The sequence below is a fragment of the Enhydra lutris genome, unplaced genomic scaffold (assembly GCF_002288905.1).
Source record: "Enhydra lutris kenyoni isolate GAN:26980312 unplaced genomic scaffold, ASM228890v2 scaffoldscaffold8, whole genome shotgun sequence".
Classification (NCBI taxonomy): Eukaryota; Metazoa; Chordata; class Mammalia; order Carnivora; family Mustelidae; genus Enhydra; species Enhydra lutris.
Window position 1 is genome coordinate 8,755,960 of NW_019154092.1, and position 16,598 is coordinate 8,772,557.

The 16,598-nt window shown below is 45.3% G+C and overlaps 1 protein-coding gene across 2 annotated transcripts in view; it reads right to left on the bottom strand.

Annotated features, from left to right (window-relative positions):
- Positions 1 to 16,598, bottom strand: part of LOC111142547 (protein tyrosine phosphatase, receptor type M) — a 769,091-nt gene that overhangs the window by 25,633 nt on the left and 726,860 nt on the right. For both annotated transcript variants that reach the window (XM_022495809.1, XM_022495810.1), the window contains one exon: positions 4,866 to 4,982. In XM_022495809.1, the coding sequence (XP_022351517.1) occupies positions 4,866 to 4,982 (117 nt within the window). The remainder of the gene's footprint in view (positions 1 to 4,865; positions 4,983 to 16,598) is intronic.

Below are 16,598 nucleotides of genomic sequence, written 5' to 3' on the forward strand. Positions count from 1 at the left end.
GCCAAAACAGTCAGTAAGCCTAAGGCTAGGAAGCTAGGCTTTGCTGGGAGAAGGTTGTTCTTAGATTTAACACACACTTGGGAAGCCTTATTCCAGGTGGAAAGATGGCGATGGGGGTGCAAGAGGGGGGGAACATTTGGGGGAAAATGCTAATTTACAGGTGCAACTGTAGCAAACGAGTGCATCTCTGATTCCTTGAAATTCCTTTCTGCAAAGTAGGCTCTAACAGTTTGTGTGTCACTTAGAGCCTGTGGTGTGAAGTGCAAGTCCACAGAGACAGAGAGGCACAGAAGAGGGACCTGAAGTAATTCAAGGGTATTTGTAGGTTCGAGACCAGCCTCTGAAATGCAGGAGGAACCTGGTTGAGCTCTTCTGTATTCTGGTACCTTCTCACACCAGGCACTCGAGCAGAGCACACGCTGTGCGTGCACAGAGAATGTCCCTGGAAGAATGAATGAGGACCACTTTCCAACTAGAGAGGCCAGAGAAGGAATTTTCATTTGTGCCTCAGGTTTGTTGGGCTTCTCTTTCTAATATGGATAAACATTAACTCCATTCAGCCAATCACCAACCACTGGAGTGAAGGCAATGCTGCAGACATGACTCTAGATGCTGGGGACACAGAGCTATGAGAGAGTGTTTCCTGTCTTCAAGTGGCCAAAATGGTGAGCTTGTGGCAAAGAGCCAGGGCAGCAAATGTTTACCATGGAAATCAAGAGCGATTTCCCTGGAGTTCTGTTAGATCAGTAAGTTGAAGAGGAAGGGCTGCCTCCCTCCTGAAGTGAATGGAAGACAGAAGGAAAAAGACTCGGGGCACCTGGATGGCTCAGTGTGTTAAAGCCTCTGCCTTCAGCTCAGGTCATGATCCCAGGTCCTAGGATCGATCCCCACGTCAGGCTCTCTGCTCGGCAGGGAGCCTGCTTCCCCCTCTCTTTCTGCCTACCTCTCTGCCTACTTGTGATCTCTGTCTGTCAAATAAATGAATAAAAAAAAAAAAAAAGAAGGAAAAAGACTCGAAGGGCTTTTTTTTTTTTTTTTAATTTACTCTTGTTTTGAAAAGAATAAAGTTGATTTATATCCATCAGTTTTTTTCTGTGAACCTAGGTATTAAGACTGTGTTGTAAAATAGAAATCTGTTCTGGAGAAAACATTACTTCCAAAATCAAGGAGGGATTTGTAAACCTGGGATCAAATTTGGCTTTCTTCTTTCTCTTATTTAGTGACCACTTACTGAATACCATCTCTGTGTTGGGCCCTGAGTTTGGTTTTATTCTATCTTAATATTAAATACCCACTAACCCTGTCACATTCGCTATTGGCCATTGTTCACATATACTTAGTTAAGCAAAGAAGAAATGCAGAATTTTTTTTAAAGAAATTCAGAATATTGAATGTGTCGAGAAAGACTAAAAGATGCAAATAATTAGTTGTGTTTTTTTTTTTTAAGATTTTATTTATTTATTTGACAGAGAGAGAGAGGCAAGCTGAAGGAGGGTTGGGGGGAGAAGCAGGCTCCCAGCTGAGCAGAGAGCCTGATGCAGGAGCTTGATCCCAGAACCCTGGGATCATGACCCGAGCCAAAGGCAGACACTTAACCACCTGAGCCACCCAGGTGCCCTGCAAATAATTACAGATTTTAAGATAAGACTTGTGTGCTATCAAGGTGTTAATATGTCTTAGTTTAATAACCCATAAATTCTGAAGCTTAATTTCTTTTTGAAAATCATGCTATTCTTTAATGGAGTTTAAGTATTAAGGAATTAAGCCATCAGGGATTCAGAAATGATAATCCACACTGTCGTCTACTAACTATGCTTTGTGACTCCAGAGTAATTTTACTCAGTGGTTAGGAGTCCACATCTCTTATCACTTAAACCATGGTAACATTTTGGCCGCCCAAAGTCTCCACCAGAAGACAAAAGGTTGAGCCTATATCGCCCTCCAACCCCCTAGAGAGCTCCCTTGACCTTTACATATGACTTGGGCATGAAGCAGGAAAGCCTATAATAAATATTTATTTTATATATATATAAATATAATAAATATTTATTCCCAAGAGGACCAAAGGGCATTTGTTTATTTTTTGAGATCTTCACTTCCCAGTTGTGCTAGATTTTATCTCTAGCATCCTCCAAATCCGGAACTCCAGCCATCAGGAGATGGCCCCCAACTGATCTCTCTTAAGACTCATTTTCTGAGCAAGGTAAATGTCAGTTTCTGGTATGCAGAAAACGTTTTCCTAAAATAAGCCTGTACCCTCTAAAATGTTCACTACTGACAAGATTAGCAAAGGCAATGGCTTCTGAGCCAACTCTCCTTCCTGTTCATCAATGTGGCATTTCTCCTTTTGCTGTTCTGTAATATATTTTGGGGAAAAAAATCATCGATGCGATCACTGATTACAGTCCAAATATCCCAACTTGATATCAATTATATTTTTAATTTCCTTTTCACTATAGCAGGTATTAATGCCACATGAGCAGGTGATATTTCCTTCACTTTCCATGGAAATACAATAGGAAGGAAGAAACCAAGGCATGACAGCACTTAGCTCCAAGTGGGGGCTTCACAAACATTTGTGGAATGAATCAATCATCAACTACATGTTCTGCCTTTGAGAGGCAGGCCCACATTCCCATTGCCTCCTCTCTGGCACCTCCTTGGAAGAGAGATTTTGGTGGCCACTGTCAGCTTCCTTTCCGCCAGGATAGTCAGGGATCGATTCGCGGGGCAGCCCACACCCATGGAGACTTTTGAGCTCTGTCTTCTTTCAGACAGGATGGCAACTTGGTTATTTAAAATCTATCTAGCTTTGAGTCATCGGTTGGGGGAGAAAGGAAAGATGACAGTCCCATGCCAAACAAGAGGTCATCAGTTTCAAATTGCAACATGTCTGTTTGTTTTGCAGAGACGAGACCAAATCCATTTTTCACCTTGGGTCCCTTGATGCAACATCCTCTCAAAACAGAACCAGAAGGGCAGGCCTCTCAAAGTATATACTTGACTGTTCTGTTTTTTCCCTTTCTCCTCTAATGAGAAAGTTTAAAACCTACCAGAAGTGATCCACGGAAGTGCTAATGATTTGTGTTCCTTAAAGATTCCAATTGCCCAGTTAGAAAATCACTAACATGTCATTTTTGATTTCCCCCAAATCCTTAATAAGCTCCTCATCCTTCCCTTCCCTCCACTGGCTCTTTGCTGGTTGTCTGACGACTAAAATAACTGAGTATTTCAGAAACATTTCTGTGCAGCTGGGAATGTAGGAGAGTACAATAAGAGGTTAAAAAAAGAGCAAAGAAACAAACAAACCCTTCCTTTAGCAACGGAGATGCGTTTTCAGCTTATTACAGAGCTGACTATTGTTCAAAGAACTCCATGTTTAAGTGATGGGTTTGGATGATTTTTTTTTTCCTAAAAAAAAAATATTGAGGGTCTTTTATCACTATCTGTTTTAATGCACTTATTCATGAGTGCTCTTGCCAAGAGCTATACAAAAATCCTCCACATGTTTTTCTCCAATCCTGCCTAAGAAGGAAAAAAAAAAAAAAAGACATCAAAGTGTGAGGTTCAGAACTTGAAGAATTGAGTCAACCAGAACTCCACATTCTTTGAAGTCTCCAAGCCTCTTGCCTACTTATTAAAAAAGACAGGCTAACGGAAAAAAAAAATGCTAAATAGTATGAGAAACAGATTAAAATAAACTGAAGTCTTTTCAGCCTTATGATTCTATGACAAATATGGAATTGAAAATCGGATAGGTAGTTCAAAACATCAGGGTAAATTAGCCAAAAAGCAGTGGCTGCTATCTCCTTGATTTTCCAAAACTCGGCTCGTTAGTCCAAAAGGTGCATTTAGATGTGAGGAAAATGAGAGAGGAAGGCCAAGAGCCAACTGCCCAGCAGTGCACTTTTAGCCCAGGTCCTCCTAGGTGACCTGCTGTTACTGAATGAGCGCAAGCTTTCGCAGAACCCATTTGCCACAAAATTGTGATGTCTGGTGCAGGACTCCGCTATGGGGTATCAGCTCTTGGTGGAAAAGTCTGTGGACCTCCGACACAAAACTGTGTGTCCCCTTCATCAAAGGCAAGATGAAGATCGGAAGGCAGCGTGTTTCTCCCCACGGCCTACCTGTGCCACTTCTCTGGATGGACTGCAGTTTGTTTCACCTCCGGCCCCTCCCTATGTCAGCAGAAAGAGGGGGAATAAGGAAATTCCCTGTTATGCCCTACAGTGCTTCCCAGAGAAGAGGCCCCATCCATGCACATGGGATGAGGCAGAGTAGAGCCACAGCACAGCATTCATGACTCAACACCAGCAGGTACACAGGCTAAAACCAGTATGAGAGTGAGGATGAATGAAAGGACTGGTTCATGCAAGCGCGTCCCGTGTCTACTTCGGTTTCCAGGTAGGTCCCAGCCCCCTGCAAAATCCATCGGGCCCGAAAAGCCTCGAGGGGGAAGAGGGATTCCAGGAGGGGTTAGGACCTGTGTCTCAGCACTGATACGAACTCACCACTGAGAAACCCGTTATGGACATAGGACATGAAGGACATTTATGAAACTGTGAACAAAGGAGGAGAGACGGGCCGAACAATGTTAACCAGGTTCAACAGAAAAGGGAGAGAGACAGATCGGCCTTATCTTTTGATTTAGTAGCCACACAGAGATTCCTATGAAATGGGAATGACTCGCTTCAAAGATGGAGCAGAGCTATTATAGAATCGGAGGTAAGATGCAAGGCGGAGCCATCACTAGTTAGAGCCTACCTGCATCCAGGTGCGACCCCACAGAAATTATCCCAGGGAAGTTAATGAGGCTCGTCTCACCAACATTGGACTGTAGCATTTCAAAGTCATGCGAAACTTACCTTTTCGACAGCGAATGTTCTTATCACGTATTCTGCCAGTAGTTCTGTTTCTATGAGGGTGACTTTAATGTCTTTGTATATCTCTGTGTCATCTGGCCAGTATTTGCAGCATTTGACCTTTGGAAAACACAAAGGAAATGAAGGGTTTAGGGTGTTTCATTGTTTTGTTTTCTCTTTGGGAGCTCCCCAAATGATGGGTCACAATGAGATTTACAGGAGAAAATTTTTGCACACAAAAGCAAAAGTTAAACTGCACATTTAAGAAGGAGGTTAGGGGCACCTGGGTGGCTCAGTGGGTTAAAGCCTCTGCCTTCGGCTCAGGTCATGATCCCAGGGTCCTGGGATTGAGCCCCACATCGGGCTCTCTGCTCAGCAGGGAGCCTGCTTCCTCCTTTCTCTCTCTTTGCCTGCCTCTCTGCCTACTTGTGATCTCTGTCTGTCAAATAAATAAATAAAATCTTTAAAAAAAAAAAAGAGGTTAATTTTTAGATCACTTGTGTTTCTTTTTTCACCCCAGAAGAAAACAAAATTTGAGTTCTAAGAGTAGTAAAGCCTAAGAAAATCGTCTAAAGTTAACAAGCTGTATTTCTACAGCAAATATCCCAGTTAACTGTGACCATTCATTTCCTGTTTACTCAGGGAAGGGCCTGGAAAAATAAACGATAAAAGGTAGTTCACAACATTTTAGCTTCTCTGAATTTAAAATCCTCCTAGGTTAGAAGTTGCCTGAACATTTTCGAGGAGGCGTGAGCAGGAAATCAGAGCCGACAGTCCAGATTAGAGATTCTTTTCTGAAGAAGGAAGTCACTATGTGGTTTTCCTGAGTTAAAATTACACATTCACTTTAATCTGAGTAAATTCTATATACAAAACTTGGGAAAATATGAGCAGTCTTTCCATACTACCAGAGCCTCTCATCGAAAGATTTTTCAGGTGAAGAAATCTGTCAGACTTGACCCCTCCTGGAAAATTGCTTTTTTTTTTTTTTTTTTTTTTTTTTTGGTCCTATAGCTCTTCCAGACCTTCCCTGGAAGGAGGGTAGAGCAGGAGGAGGTCAGGCTAGGCCAAGGTGGTGGTCCCTTGGGCTCTCTCCTCAGCCTCTGCTCTTCAGTCCTGCATTCCTGACAGCTCTATCCACTCCCGTTGCTGTTTCTCTGTAGAGGGATGACTTCTCTATCTCTACTCTGGCCCTGGTTCTCCAAGTGCTGAATTCAATTTCTGCTTTGTTCTGTGGGCATTTCCTGTGGAGATCCTTCCAGTACCCCCAAAGACAACACAACTGAAAGAGAATCCTTGATTCCCCCATCACCTGGCCTCGTCCCACTTCCTACGTCAATGACACCATGATTTCTGCAGCTACACAGGCATAGAAATTGCCAATTCCTTCTCCGAAACCAATTGCCAAATCTAGGAGTATTTTTGAATGATATCTCCAATATGTTTTCCAACTTTTTATTCCCTCTGTCACAATCTCAGTTCAGGCTCTGGTATTTCCTGTGTGGGTGCTGTCCCCATACTAACCCAGAAGAATCCTTCCCAAGTGTAATTCCGGTGGCATTCACTTGCCCTGCTTAACAAGCTTCTATTTCCAACTACTACCCGTGAAATTAAATAGAAATTAAATTTGGCTCGGTATGTAATTATTTGGCCACAACTAACATTTTTGCTCTATCTTTTACTACTATCCTTCTTCTCCACATATATTTTATGTTTAAGGACAAGTGGTTTGCCCACATCCAAACTCTACTCATGCCATTCCTTCTGCTTGGACTGTTCTCCTCCCACTTGTACCTTCCCAGCTGAAGATTTTATCCATTCTTCAAAATACATCTCAAATACCACACCCCTTCAAAGTCTTTCCTCCATAGATGAGCTCTCCCTCTCTCCCTCTCTCTCTCTCTCTCTCTCTCCTTGATTCTCTGATAACACATGCCTGTTCCGTAAGTAGGACCTGCTTCTTACACCTGTCGGATCCTTCTTCTTACCTGTCCACACACGAAAGGGGTTGTATTGCTTATCTCTGCAACATCTACCAGTGTGTCCCGTACACACTAAACATGCAACAGATCCATACAGAATTGATCTCATGGAGAAAATCATGGGATCGGCATAGGAAGGACAATCCCTGACTGGGAGCATTTACAAAAAGAAGTATGGCTGAGATGACCTTTTCCAGAATGCCAAACACCTTGGCACACTGATGTTTCCAGTGTGGTACGTGGCTGGTCATTATCTTAGCTGTTTCCTCAAGAAGCTTGTTGGCAGCTGATTCAGTGCAGTTCTACGGAAGCTTTATTAGCTTTACTTGGCAAGATGTAAGCCAGACACGTTAGGGGCCGGGGACACAATGGAGCATAAGACAAAGATAATTCCTGTCCTCATTAAATTTTTAGTCTTCTTTGGGAGTCTTTTTTTTTTTTTTTCCCTCATGGGAACATTATCTGTGACTTTATAAAGTATAAATATTTATAAGTATTATGGCTTATATATAATATTTCAAAGATTTACATTATGGCTACCTTTGCTGCATTTGAAATACTTCATAATAAGAAGGATAATTTCTCTGGTTCCCTTCCTAGACATAATGTGAGTCTGGGCAGATCATGCATATTTGTGATGATGTCTAACTTGATAGTGCCCCTAATTTCACTTATAGAATGCCTAATTACTTTTACAATGCTAATTAACAAAGATGCTTACATGGTACATACTGGAGTCCCTTCTAATTTTGGAGACTTGCCTTTACCTTTTAGTGATTCCAGTTATGCAAGCAGATGCTAGTGGATGGGTACAAAGGGAGTATGTATGTGCATGTCTAAAATTAAGCAGTTTTCAATGGAATGAATATACAATTCAAAAACCTACGTATTTTTCGGAAAATTACAAGAGAACAAAACACACGCTGGCACCTGCATCCTGTTCCATACGGGGCACATCGTATCTTATAAAGATAACTTATTAGAATGCAATCAATGTAGGACATATCACACCATCACTTTCTACTTAAGACTCCTTACCCGCCCCATCCCAAATTTGCAACAAATATGGGTGTGAGGGGCTTTGATGCCTTGGAGTCAGGGACACCAGAAGCCCCTGCAATGTATCGATGGCTTAGCAATTCTCTTCGGGATGGTTCTTCCTATTCGCTTGGGAGAGCTAGGGTTCCACAGGCACTGTGACCCTGATGGGCCCTCAGTGGTCGGCTCTGCCCTTCCCCCAGTTCCCCTGTGCGCCCCGCAGCTCCACCAGCCAGATGCAGCCAGGCGCCCCCAGGTGCTGGACGGCAGAAAGTGGTGGAGGCGGGGTCCCTGGCGAGGGGGTCGGGAGGCAGCTCAAGGGGGTGTCGCCTAGGGCCTCTAACTGCAGCCGCACCCCTGGGGTGCCCATGCCACACCCTCCAACCTTCAAGAGAAGCGCATGAATAAGGAGGAGAGATGTTGGCTCCCTGGAGCGCTCCGAATGGGGGTGCCCAGAGCATCACCGGAGCAGAGCAGTGATTAGAAGAAATGAAGCCTTGGGGCTGCTTCCTTCCAGAACGTGTTTATGGGCAGAGCCTTCTTCCATGAAGAGGCACCTGGCTGCGCAGGCCCAGAAGAGGCCGACGAGCCATGTCGAAGCCCGTCCTCTCCATCTCATCTCCCGGAATATCCTAAAACGGCTTGCCACATCTGTTTTTAGCCCACTAAAAACCTTTCTAAATTGGGTTCCTTTTAGTGTCTTTTTAACTGCTTGGACTGGCGTCAAGTTATTATTTTGCCTTAAAAAAAAAAAGTAAGAAGAATGTATGCTTTTCTAGAGGCAGACTTTCTGTGCCTGGGGAACCTGGGGCGTGAGTCACCTCCCGGCCTCTAGGGTCTGCATACAGAGATGTTAAGACAGGTGGTTTGGGGGCACCTGTTGGAGCCCGGGAACCCAGAACCAGATGCTTCTTTCCTCTGATCGCTGGCCAGGCTTGGCTACCTTCTGCAGCCTGGCGCTACCCGCACAGCTTCTAGGACAGGCCGTGCCTCCCACGCATCCCAATTATCTACCGCAACAGTTTCCACCCCAGAAAACGAGGCTCTGATCAGGCTCGTCTAATTACCGGGGTGCCCCAGCAGCGGTGCTGGTTCCACTGGGTTATCGATTGGGCCCCAGCCACGGGGTGAGGCTGCCTGTGCCTCCCTGGTGGGGGGGGAGCTGCAGGGGTGCATGAGGAAATCCCTGCCTTCAAGTGGCGGGGGGTGGCTTTGTTGGCTTTAAAATCCACAAACATGAAACAGTAGAGAAAACAGTAATTTCAGGATTTTTAGCTGCCTAAAAAAAAAAAAAAATTGTTTGAGTTTGGTCATTTTTAACCAGCCAGTTGATCCCAAGTGCAATGAAGGCAGAAGACCCCTGGGAGCTTTATGCACCTGAGGCTGACAGCGCGTTACCATCACCATCAAGGCATCCTGACATCTCTCGAGCAGGTTCTCAAACTTCAGCAGGCATCAGAATCCCCTGGAGGGCTTGTTAAAACAAGCAGGGCTGCACCCCAGTTTCTGATTCCATGTGGGGCCCTGGAATTTGCATTTCAGACAAGCTCCCAGGTGATGCCGCTGGCCTGTGGCCCACACGCTGAGTTGTAAGGATTCACGCAACTCGAGCTGACTGCACAGCCTGGGATGGGGACCACTGTAGTAAGTGATATCCTGCAATGACAGCATTTGCTCCAGTGATGTTTCATTAAAAAAATATGGATATTTCTTCTTTTCTTTTTATTATTAAGTGATGATGGTGTGATCTGGACTACAGGTGACCACAGAGGTTCAAGGGCAAGAAGTCCACAAAGGGCCCGGAGAGGTGAAGGGGGTTCTCCGGAGAAGGAAGAAGGAAAAGCTTTGACAGTTGCGCATGGTTTCCGAAGGGAAAACAAAACAAACAGAAACTCCAGTGACCCCTTTACTCTTCTTTCCTGCAAACCACTTTCTGGGGGCGGGGAGGACATGGGAGCCATCCATTCTTCCACTGGAGGGTTTGATGAACTCTCGTCAGAATTTAGGAAATGGTGTCTATGGTGTGCAGAGAAGAGACCCCTCTCCAACAGAGCTGGGAGAAATCCCAGAGACAGCTGGCTGACAAACACTCATTTTCAAGATCATTGCAACTGCTGCACAGAAGGCTTTCGTGCTTGAGTTTCAGCACTTGGAATCACTGTGTTCTTCCAACTGTGGCTGCACATAGTGGCTCAGAGAGGGCAAGCGATTGGCCGGAGATAAAGAGCCGGCGTGGGCCACGGCCGGCCTCCGTCCTATCCTCTTCATTCCTTCCATTTCTTGTGTCCTAAATTGAAGAAGCGGAAGAAAGGCAGGCACAGGGAGGGCAAGTGACTTGCTCCAGGTAATGAGCTGGATGGGTGTGAGGGAGAGGCTGCAGACCCAAGTGCCGGTCCCAGGTCCAAGGCTGTCTGGGAGGAGGGAACTTAAGGTGGATTATACATTCTTCAGTTTTGCCAGGTCTGGCTTCAGGATCTGGTCCCAAGTGGGAAGGTTTGCAAATGATTTTAGCCACCCTGCCTTTTTATGAGCGAGAGAGGGTATGATGGGTGCTGGGGGTGAGCGGGAAGAACAAAAGCACACTCTGAAATCATTGCTCATTTTTATCCAGGATCACGACCTGCTGTGTTTCTCCCGGGGTCTTCTGTACCACCAACTCTAGCAGCTGGCAGGAAGGAGCCTGGGGCAGACCGGGAAGGTCTATTTATGGGGACTGTATATGGGTCCTAGGACTCACTTTGCTAAGAAACTCATAATTAAGAAGGCTTAAGGAACTAAATGTTAGCTTGTGAACTAGGGGCACCATAGTGTGATCCAATAAACACAATTGTAAAGGGGTAGAAGAGAAAAAGTCACTGTTAAGAGTTTTGATTTGTCAAGAGGTTTTTCAACAGACTTTTTTTTTTTTTTTTTTTTTTTAAACAAGAGCCATGCAAAGAGATAGTGACCACAGTCCTATTAATAGCTGTGTGCGGGGTCAGCCAAGTACAGCTTTGATAGAGATCTGGGATAGCAAGAGCTAGAACACTGCTAGAAGCAGTTACCAAAAAGATCCCCAGCCAAGAGCAGTTGCCAGCCAAGTTTCCAAGGGAGCAGATTTATTATAAAAAAAAATTTTTTTACAGTGCTCTCACAATAAAAACATTCGTTCATTTAAATATCCCTCAAATACAGATTGCTTGGAATCATATGGACAAGCATTTGCTTTTCTCCTGCTATTTTGTGGTGTTGCAGCCAGTGACTTATGCTCTCTGAGCCTCAGTTTACTTCTACATACTACGGGATGACAGCACTGATTTCATAGGGAGTTTGGAAAGATTACCCGACACCATGTAGATCAAGGCTTGTGTCTAAGTACCTAACTTTTAAGAGGTTTCCTAGTTCTTAGTTCCAGACCTGCTTCCTTTGGCCCTGGGGCCTCCCTTGAGCAACATTTTTGAAGATAATTTTGAAACTGGCACTAAATCCCAAACTTCCGGAGGTCTGGCTAGTCTGAATTTGGGAAAAGAATTCCATAGCCTGAGTAAATCCCCCTTTCACATCTGTAAGCTTCGGTTGAACACCCCCGCTCCCCCAAAGCTCCTGGGTTTCTATCTGGTTTTCCAACCACGCCCATTAATGAATGTTACATATAATTCTTGTAATAACGCACAAGGTCACACCCATATCCATAACATTTCTTTCATCAACCGCAAAGAAATGGGTGGATTAATATGGCCCTTGTGGCATTGTGAGGGTCATCTTACAGACCATTTGAAGAATCTGTCTTGTTACTTTTCTCTCTAGTTCATATGGAAGAAAAGAGTCCTTCCCAACTCGATCCGAAAGCATCAGCTCTTCCAAGGAGCACATATATTCAGACGGCTCATTCCCACCTTATCCAGTCGGTTTGGCTTTGCCTTGTAGCCATTCCCCAAAGGTAAGTCCTTCTGCCACAGGAGGGAGATTTTCCATCACGGAGGACAATAGGAAGTGTGTGTCACATAGTCTAAAGATCCTTCTAAAAGATGAGTTTTGGGAATCTTTTAAGCAATGATAACATCATATCTGTATCTATATCTTTTCCTAAGTCTATCTCTGTATTCGTATTTATGTATCTCCCAAGGAGACATTTCTTGGAGTGAAATCTGACAGATCTTTGAGGAAAAGGATCCGTATTTCCTCTCACTGGGGTCACAATTTAGATTTACGCAGGAGTTTTCAGGTTTGTAAAGTTTTAAATCTGTTGACTTTATCCAAGTCCTGAGATCGTTCTGACTAGACCACGTGGAGGTTACAATCATCCCAAGTCCTAGAATGGTCTGGGATTGCATGCCACCTCACACTCATTTTGTGGGGGTCACAGTATTATCTCTTCTTTATAAACACACAATCCAAAGCTGGGAGAGATTAAGAGGCAGACTGGGAAACTGAAGGGATCCACGTTGTGACTTCAGTGTGGCCATGCCTGTGTCTGGTCTGAGGAGAGCGATATGGAGGCAGTCCCGCCAGTCACTCAGACAGCAGGGAAGCCCATCATGACAGCCATTGCTAGAGTACAGAGGGGAATGAGCTATGGTTCCAAAGCTCGTGAAGAGACAGGCATGTAAACAACAAATCAAACTCAGAGCAGAATGAAAGGCAAGGTTAGTAGTCATGAGCACGTTACCCAGAGCCACACGGTTTGGGTTCAAAGCCTGGCCTCATTTCTCAGCCGTGTGACCTTGCACATGTTACCTAAGCTCTCTGTGGTTCCGTTTCCCCATTTGTACAATGGGGATAATAATAACATTTTGTGAAGATTAACTAGATTCTTGTTCCTAAAGCTCTTAGATAGAATATACTTGGCACAAGTAAATGTTTGCTAAAATTAACAAAATGGAAACGGCTATTGGAAGTCAGAGGAAAGAATATGACTTCTAAAGGAAGAGATTCAAAGCTGTGCAAGGGAGCCCACATTACAGATGAGATCAGAAAGACGAAGTGCAGTTTCCGTGGATGGCTGGGGCAGGGAAGGCATTCTAAATGGAGAAAGTTGGCAGGGGCATCTCTAGAAAGCCTGCGTGGTCCTGAGCCTCTGTTGGGTGGCGGGGGTGGGGGGAACAGCAGTAGGAACAGTCCCTGTTTCAAATGCTCCATCTCCTTCTGACACTGTCTTGGCTGAACCTCGGTGCTATGTTTTAAAACAGCGGAAATGGTGTTGGGAATAGAAGGTGGGTGTTGGAGAAGAGGCGGAGAATGCAGGAAATGAATTTCTGCAGGACTAGTCCCTTTGTGAGAGAGCCTGCCATCCCTGGAACCACCCTGGGGCTCTCTGCGGCCGAGCCAGCTGCCCTGCTGGGATGGGCGGCTAAGGGCAGAGGCAAGCTGGATGTGGGGTTGCAGACATGAGTCAGCTGGGCTTGGGGGATCTAAGGGCAGGTGACTGCCCAGGTTCATGAGTCAGGCATCTCTGTCATCTGCGGCAGAGTAGACAGTGGCTGACTGCCTGCAGAAGCCAGATGGGGCGATTACCATAACGGATATACCTTAGTCCCTAGAGGCGAGCTCAGGGACTTGGCCTCCAGCCTCTCCTAGGCTGCAAGGATACGACCTCTCTGGCTTATTTATAGACCAGAAATGTTCTTGAAAACATGACTCCCCAACACACACACACACACACACACACACACACACACACACACACACATTTTTCTAGGCAGAGGCACAAAATTTATTTTTAAGGACCACCCATAAAAAAGGTAACCTCTGTAGAATCACATTCGGTGATGACATAGCATGGTGTAATGGAAAGAGCCTGGTTGGCATACAGGAGAGCATGGGGCTAATTCTAACTGTATTATGATCTAGCCATATGACCTTGTGAAAGTCACAGAAAGATTCTGCTTCTCCGTTTCCTTAATGGCAGATGAGGAGAGTAGGTCATATGACTGTTCAGATTATCCCAAGTTTGAGAATTATCCCGAATACATAACTCTAGAATGAGGTTTTTTGGGAAGCCATAGAGCACAGAGATCAAGAGTATGGTTCTGGAATTCTAATTGTGAGCTGACAGTTGCTAGCTGGATAACCTTGGACCAGTTTTGTAATGTCTGAAATCTTCAGTTTAGTGGCTGGAAAGTGGGGATAGCATAATGCTTACCCTGCAGAGCCACGGTGAGGGCCTAAAGACCCACCACATTGGCTGGCATATGAGAAATTGCCACTAGCCCTCAGTGGTAGTTGTCACTGTGCCCCCTTACCATTGGGCTAGCACCCCTGTGGTTCAGAAGTGTAGCTCGCCTCATGCTCTATTGATTACAACAGCTCACACTCTATGGTCGATGCCAGGATTGGGACGACAATCAGCTTTAATTTCAGAAACACAGATCTGGGCTAAATTCCTGTGAGATACTCCTGTTCCAATGAATCTCTTTGGGCAGGTCAATGACTCGAGGGGTTAAGGAAGCACCAAAGAAGAATGTACATGAGTCACTGGCTTCCCCGGCCTCTTCCTCTGTCCTCCTCCTTAGGTTATCAAAGGAATTGCTAAACAGAGCAAGAGAATTTGAAGAATTTAGGCACATGGATGGATGACCTACCTAATGCCTGACTGAGCGTCATATAAGTCACCCTGAGTAGGGGCAATATGTGATTTAACCAGTTGAATGGATGGAAACTCCCACAAACTCACCCCTGATTTTGGCTTCTCTACCCTACAACAAGAATCCATAGAGGAATCTATCTTTGGTGAGATGATGAATGTACCCTGCTTTTCTAGAATAAAAATTCTCTGTCCACTGAGAGTTTTAAGGGGTCAGGGTTCCATTTCTATCTCAAAGGAGACAGTCTGAAGTGAAGAGAGGTAAACCCCAAAAGAGAGAAGCTGAGTACAGTCAGCAAACCCCTCACTGCATTATTTGACTCTCTTCTCCGGAAGGTGCCCCGCATTTGCTCGCATATTTGCTCAGCCAGATATCCCCAAGTCTTTAGGGCAAGGAAAAGCAAGGCCTCAGAATATGAAGTTAGCAGATCTAGAAAGCAAAGAAGGGGGAAAAATTTGCACTCAAGATGGGACATCATTTACTGTAGGCTTCAAAAAAATTACCAAAGAATAGGATATAACCGCAGTGTGCAAAGTGGGGAAAAAAGCAATTTTCAGGGGCTCATGTAAGCAGAACAAAGGTGGAGGGCTACTGCAGCCTTGAGATCATCCAAAATTGTGTCCAATTATCCTGCCAAGAAACTACAGCTGTCTCCTGCCCACGCAGGTACCCACATGACTGGGGCTGTGCTAGAAAACTCACAGGCTAGGAGGCCCTGGTCCCCGGTGCCCTGGACATCTGCTGCTCACGCAGGCCAACCCCACCCCCCACATACACGAAGGCAGGTGACCACCTAGATAATGGGCAATCAAATTCATGGGAAGAGGGTGAGACGAGAGAGGGTCCAAGGCCAGGCCAGGAAAGGGGGCACTCTTCAGGAAGACCAGACATAGACGAGTGTGAGATTTTCCAGGGCCAGTCGGTTGTGGCAACACAGCGAGTGACAGGGCTCGAAGGTGGTGACTGGGAACGCCACGCCCAGACCATCATCTCCATGGGGTCTGCCGGAGCATGCCACAGAGCTGACCCACGTGGTGCTAGTAGTTACTCAGGGAGCCAGGACGGCGTGTGCCCAGAGACATGTGCTATTCAGACCTGCAAATTTGCTTTGATCCACAATACCCGGCATGATGGGAGGATCAGAGATGGCTGATAGGAAAGCGTCAGAGGACTCCTAGCAGGTGAAGGATTGGACCCAAAGACGAATTCATCGTCCATTAGGAAAAAAAAAAATCATTTAGCCTTTTTTTTTTTTTAAGGGACATAATAGGTTAGGCTGAACTGCTGAGAATGAATACAAAAGGGTTAATTAGGTAGGCTAAATGTAGATTTATTTCTGTCCTAGCCACCAGAACTGCGGTGAACCCCATTCACACCCACAATGACCTCGTTGTACAAAAATGGGTGACTCTGGATTTCAGCTTATTCTCCCAACACGGAAGACAGCAAGGGAAGGAGGGCAGCAAACAGAGATTCCCCTTGTATCAAATAAGTTATTCTGCACTAGCTTATATATTCCCTCTTCTTCTTCAAAAAACACTTATTGACTAATTTTCAACACTTTCTATGTGTCCAGCCCTTCAGGATTCACAGGGAGATAAGCTGGTCTTTGCTCAAAGGGGCCTGTCTTCTTGTAGGGGGGAGAGCAAAATGGTACCCAAGGGTGTTTTGCCCCTTCTGGCATACACTGTGTGTCATGCCTCTAATACTGGATTGTAAATGTCTTCAAGGCAGGGATCCTCCCTTCTGTCTTCCTGGCCCTGCCCTCTAGCAGGTGAAGAGGTCACCCAATACCCGCACGGTAAGGAGTTGCACGTGCAACAGAGGAACCACAGGAGAGATGAACAAAGACTCCAAGGGGTTAAGGTTTCTGTGCAGACAACGGCATGGAAACAGGTGTGTGAGGCAGATAGAAGACTGATTCTGTCCTCCCCATGGGAAGTTCATTAATTCACGGTGACAATTCATACAGAATCCAGAAGAAAGACACAAGGGTCTGGGCTTGGAACAAAGAGAGTTGGCTGTTCCCAACAAGGCAGAGAGCATTTCTGAAACTGAGGGAAGGATGTGTGAGCAAGGGAGTGTGTGTGTGTGTGTGTGTGTGTGTGTGTGTACGCACGTGTGCGCGCGTGTGTTTGGTGAATATATCTGGG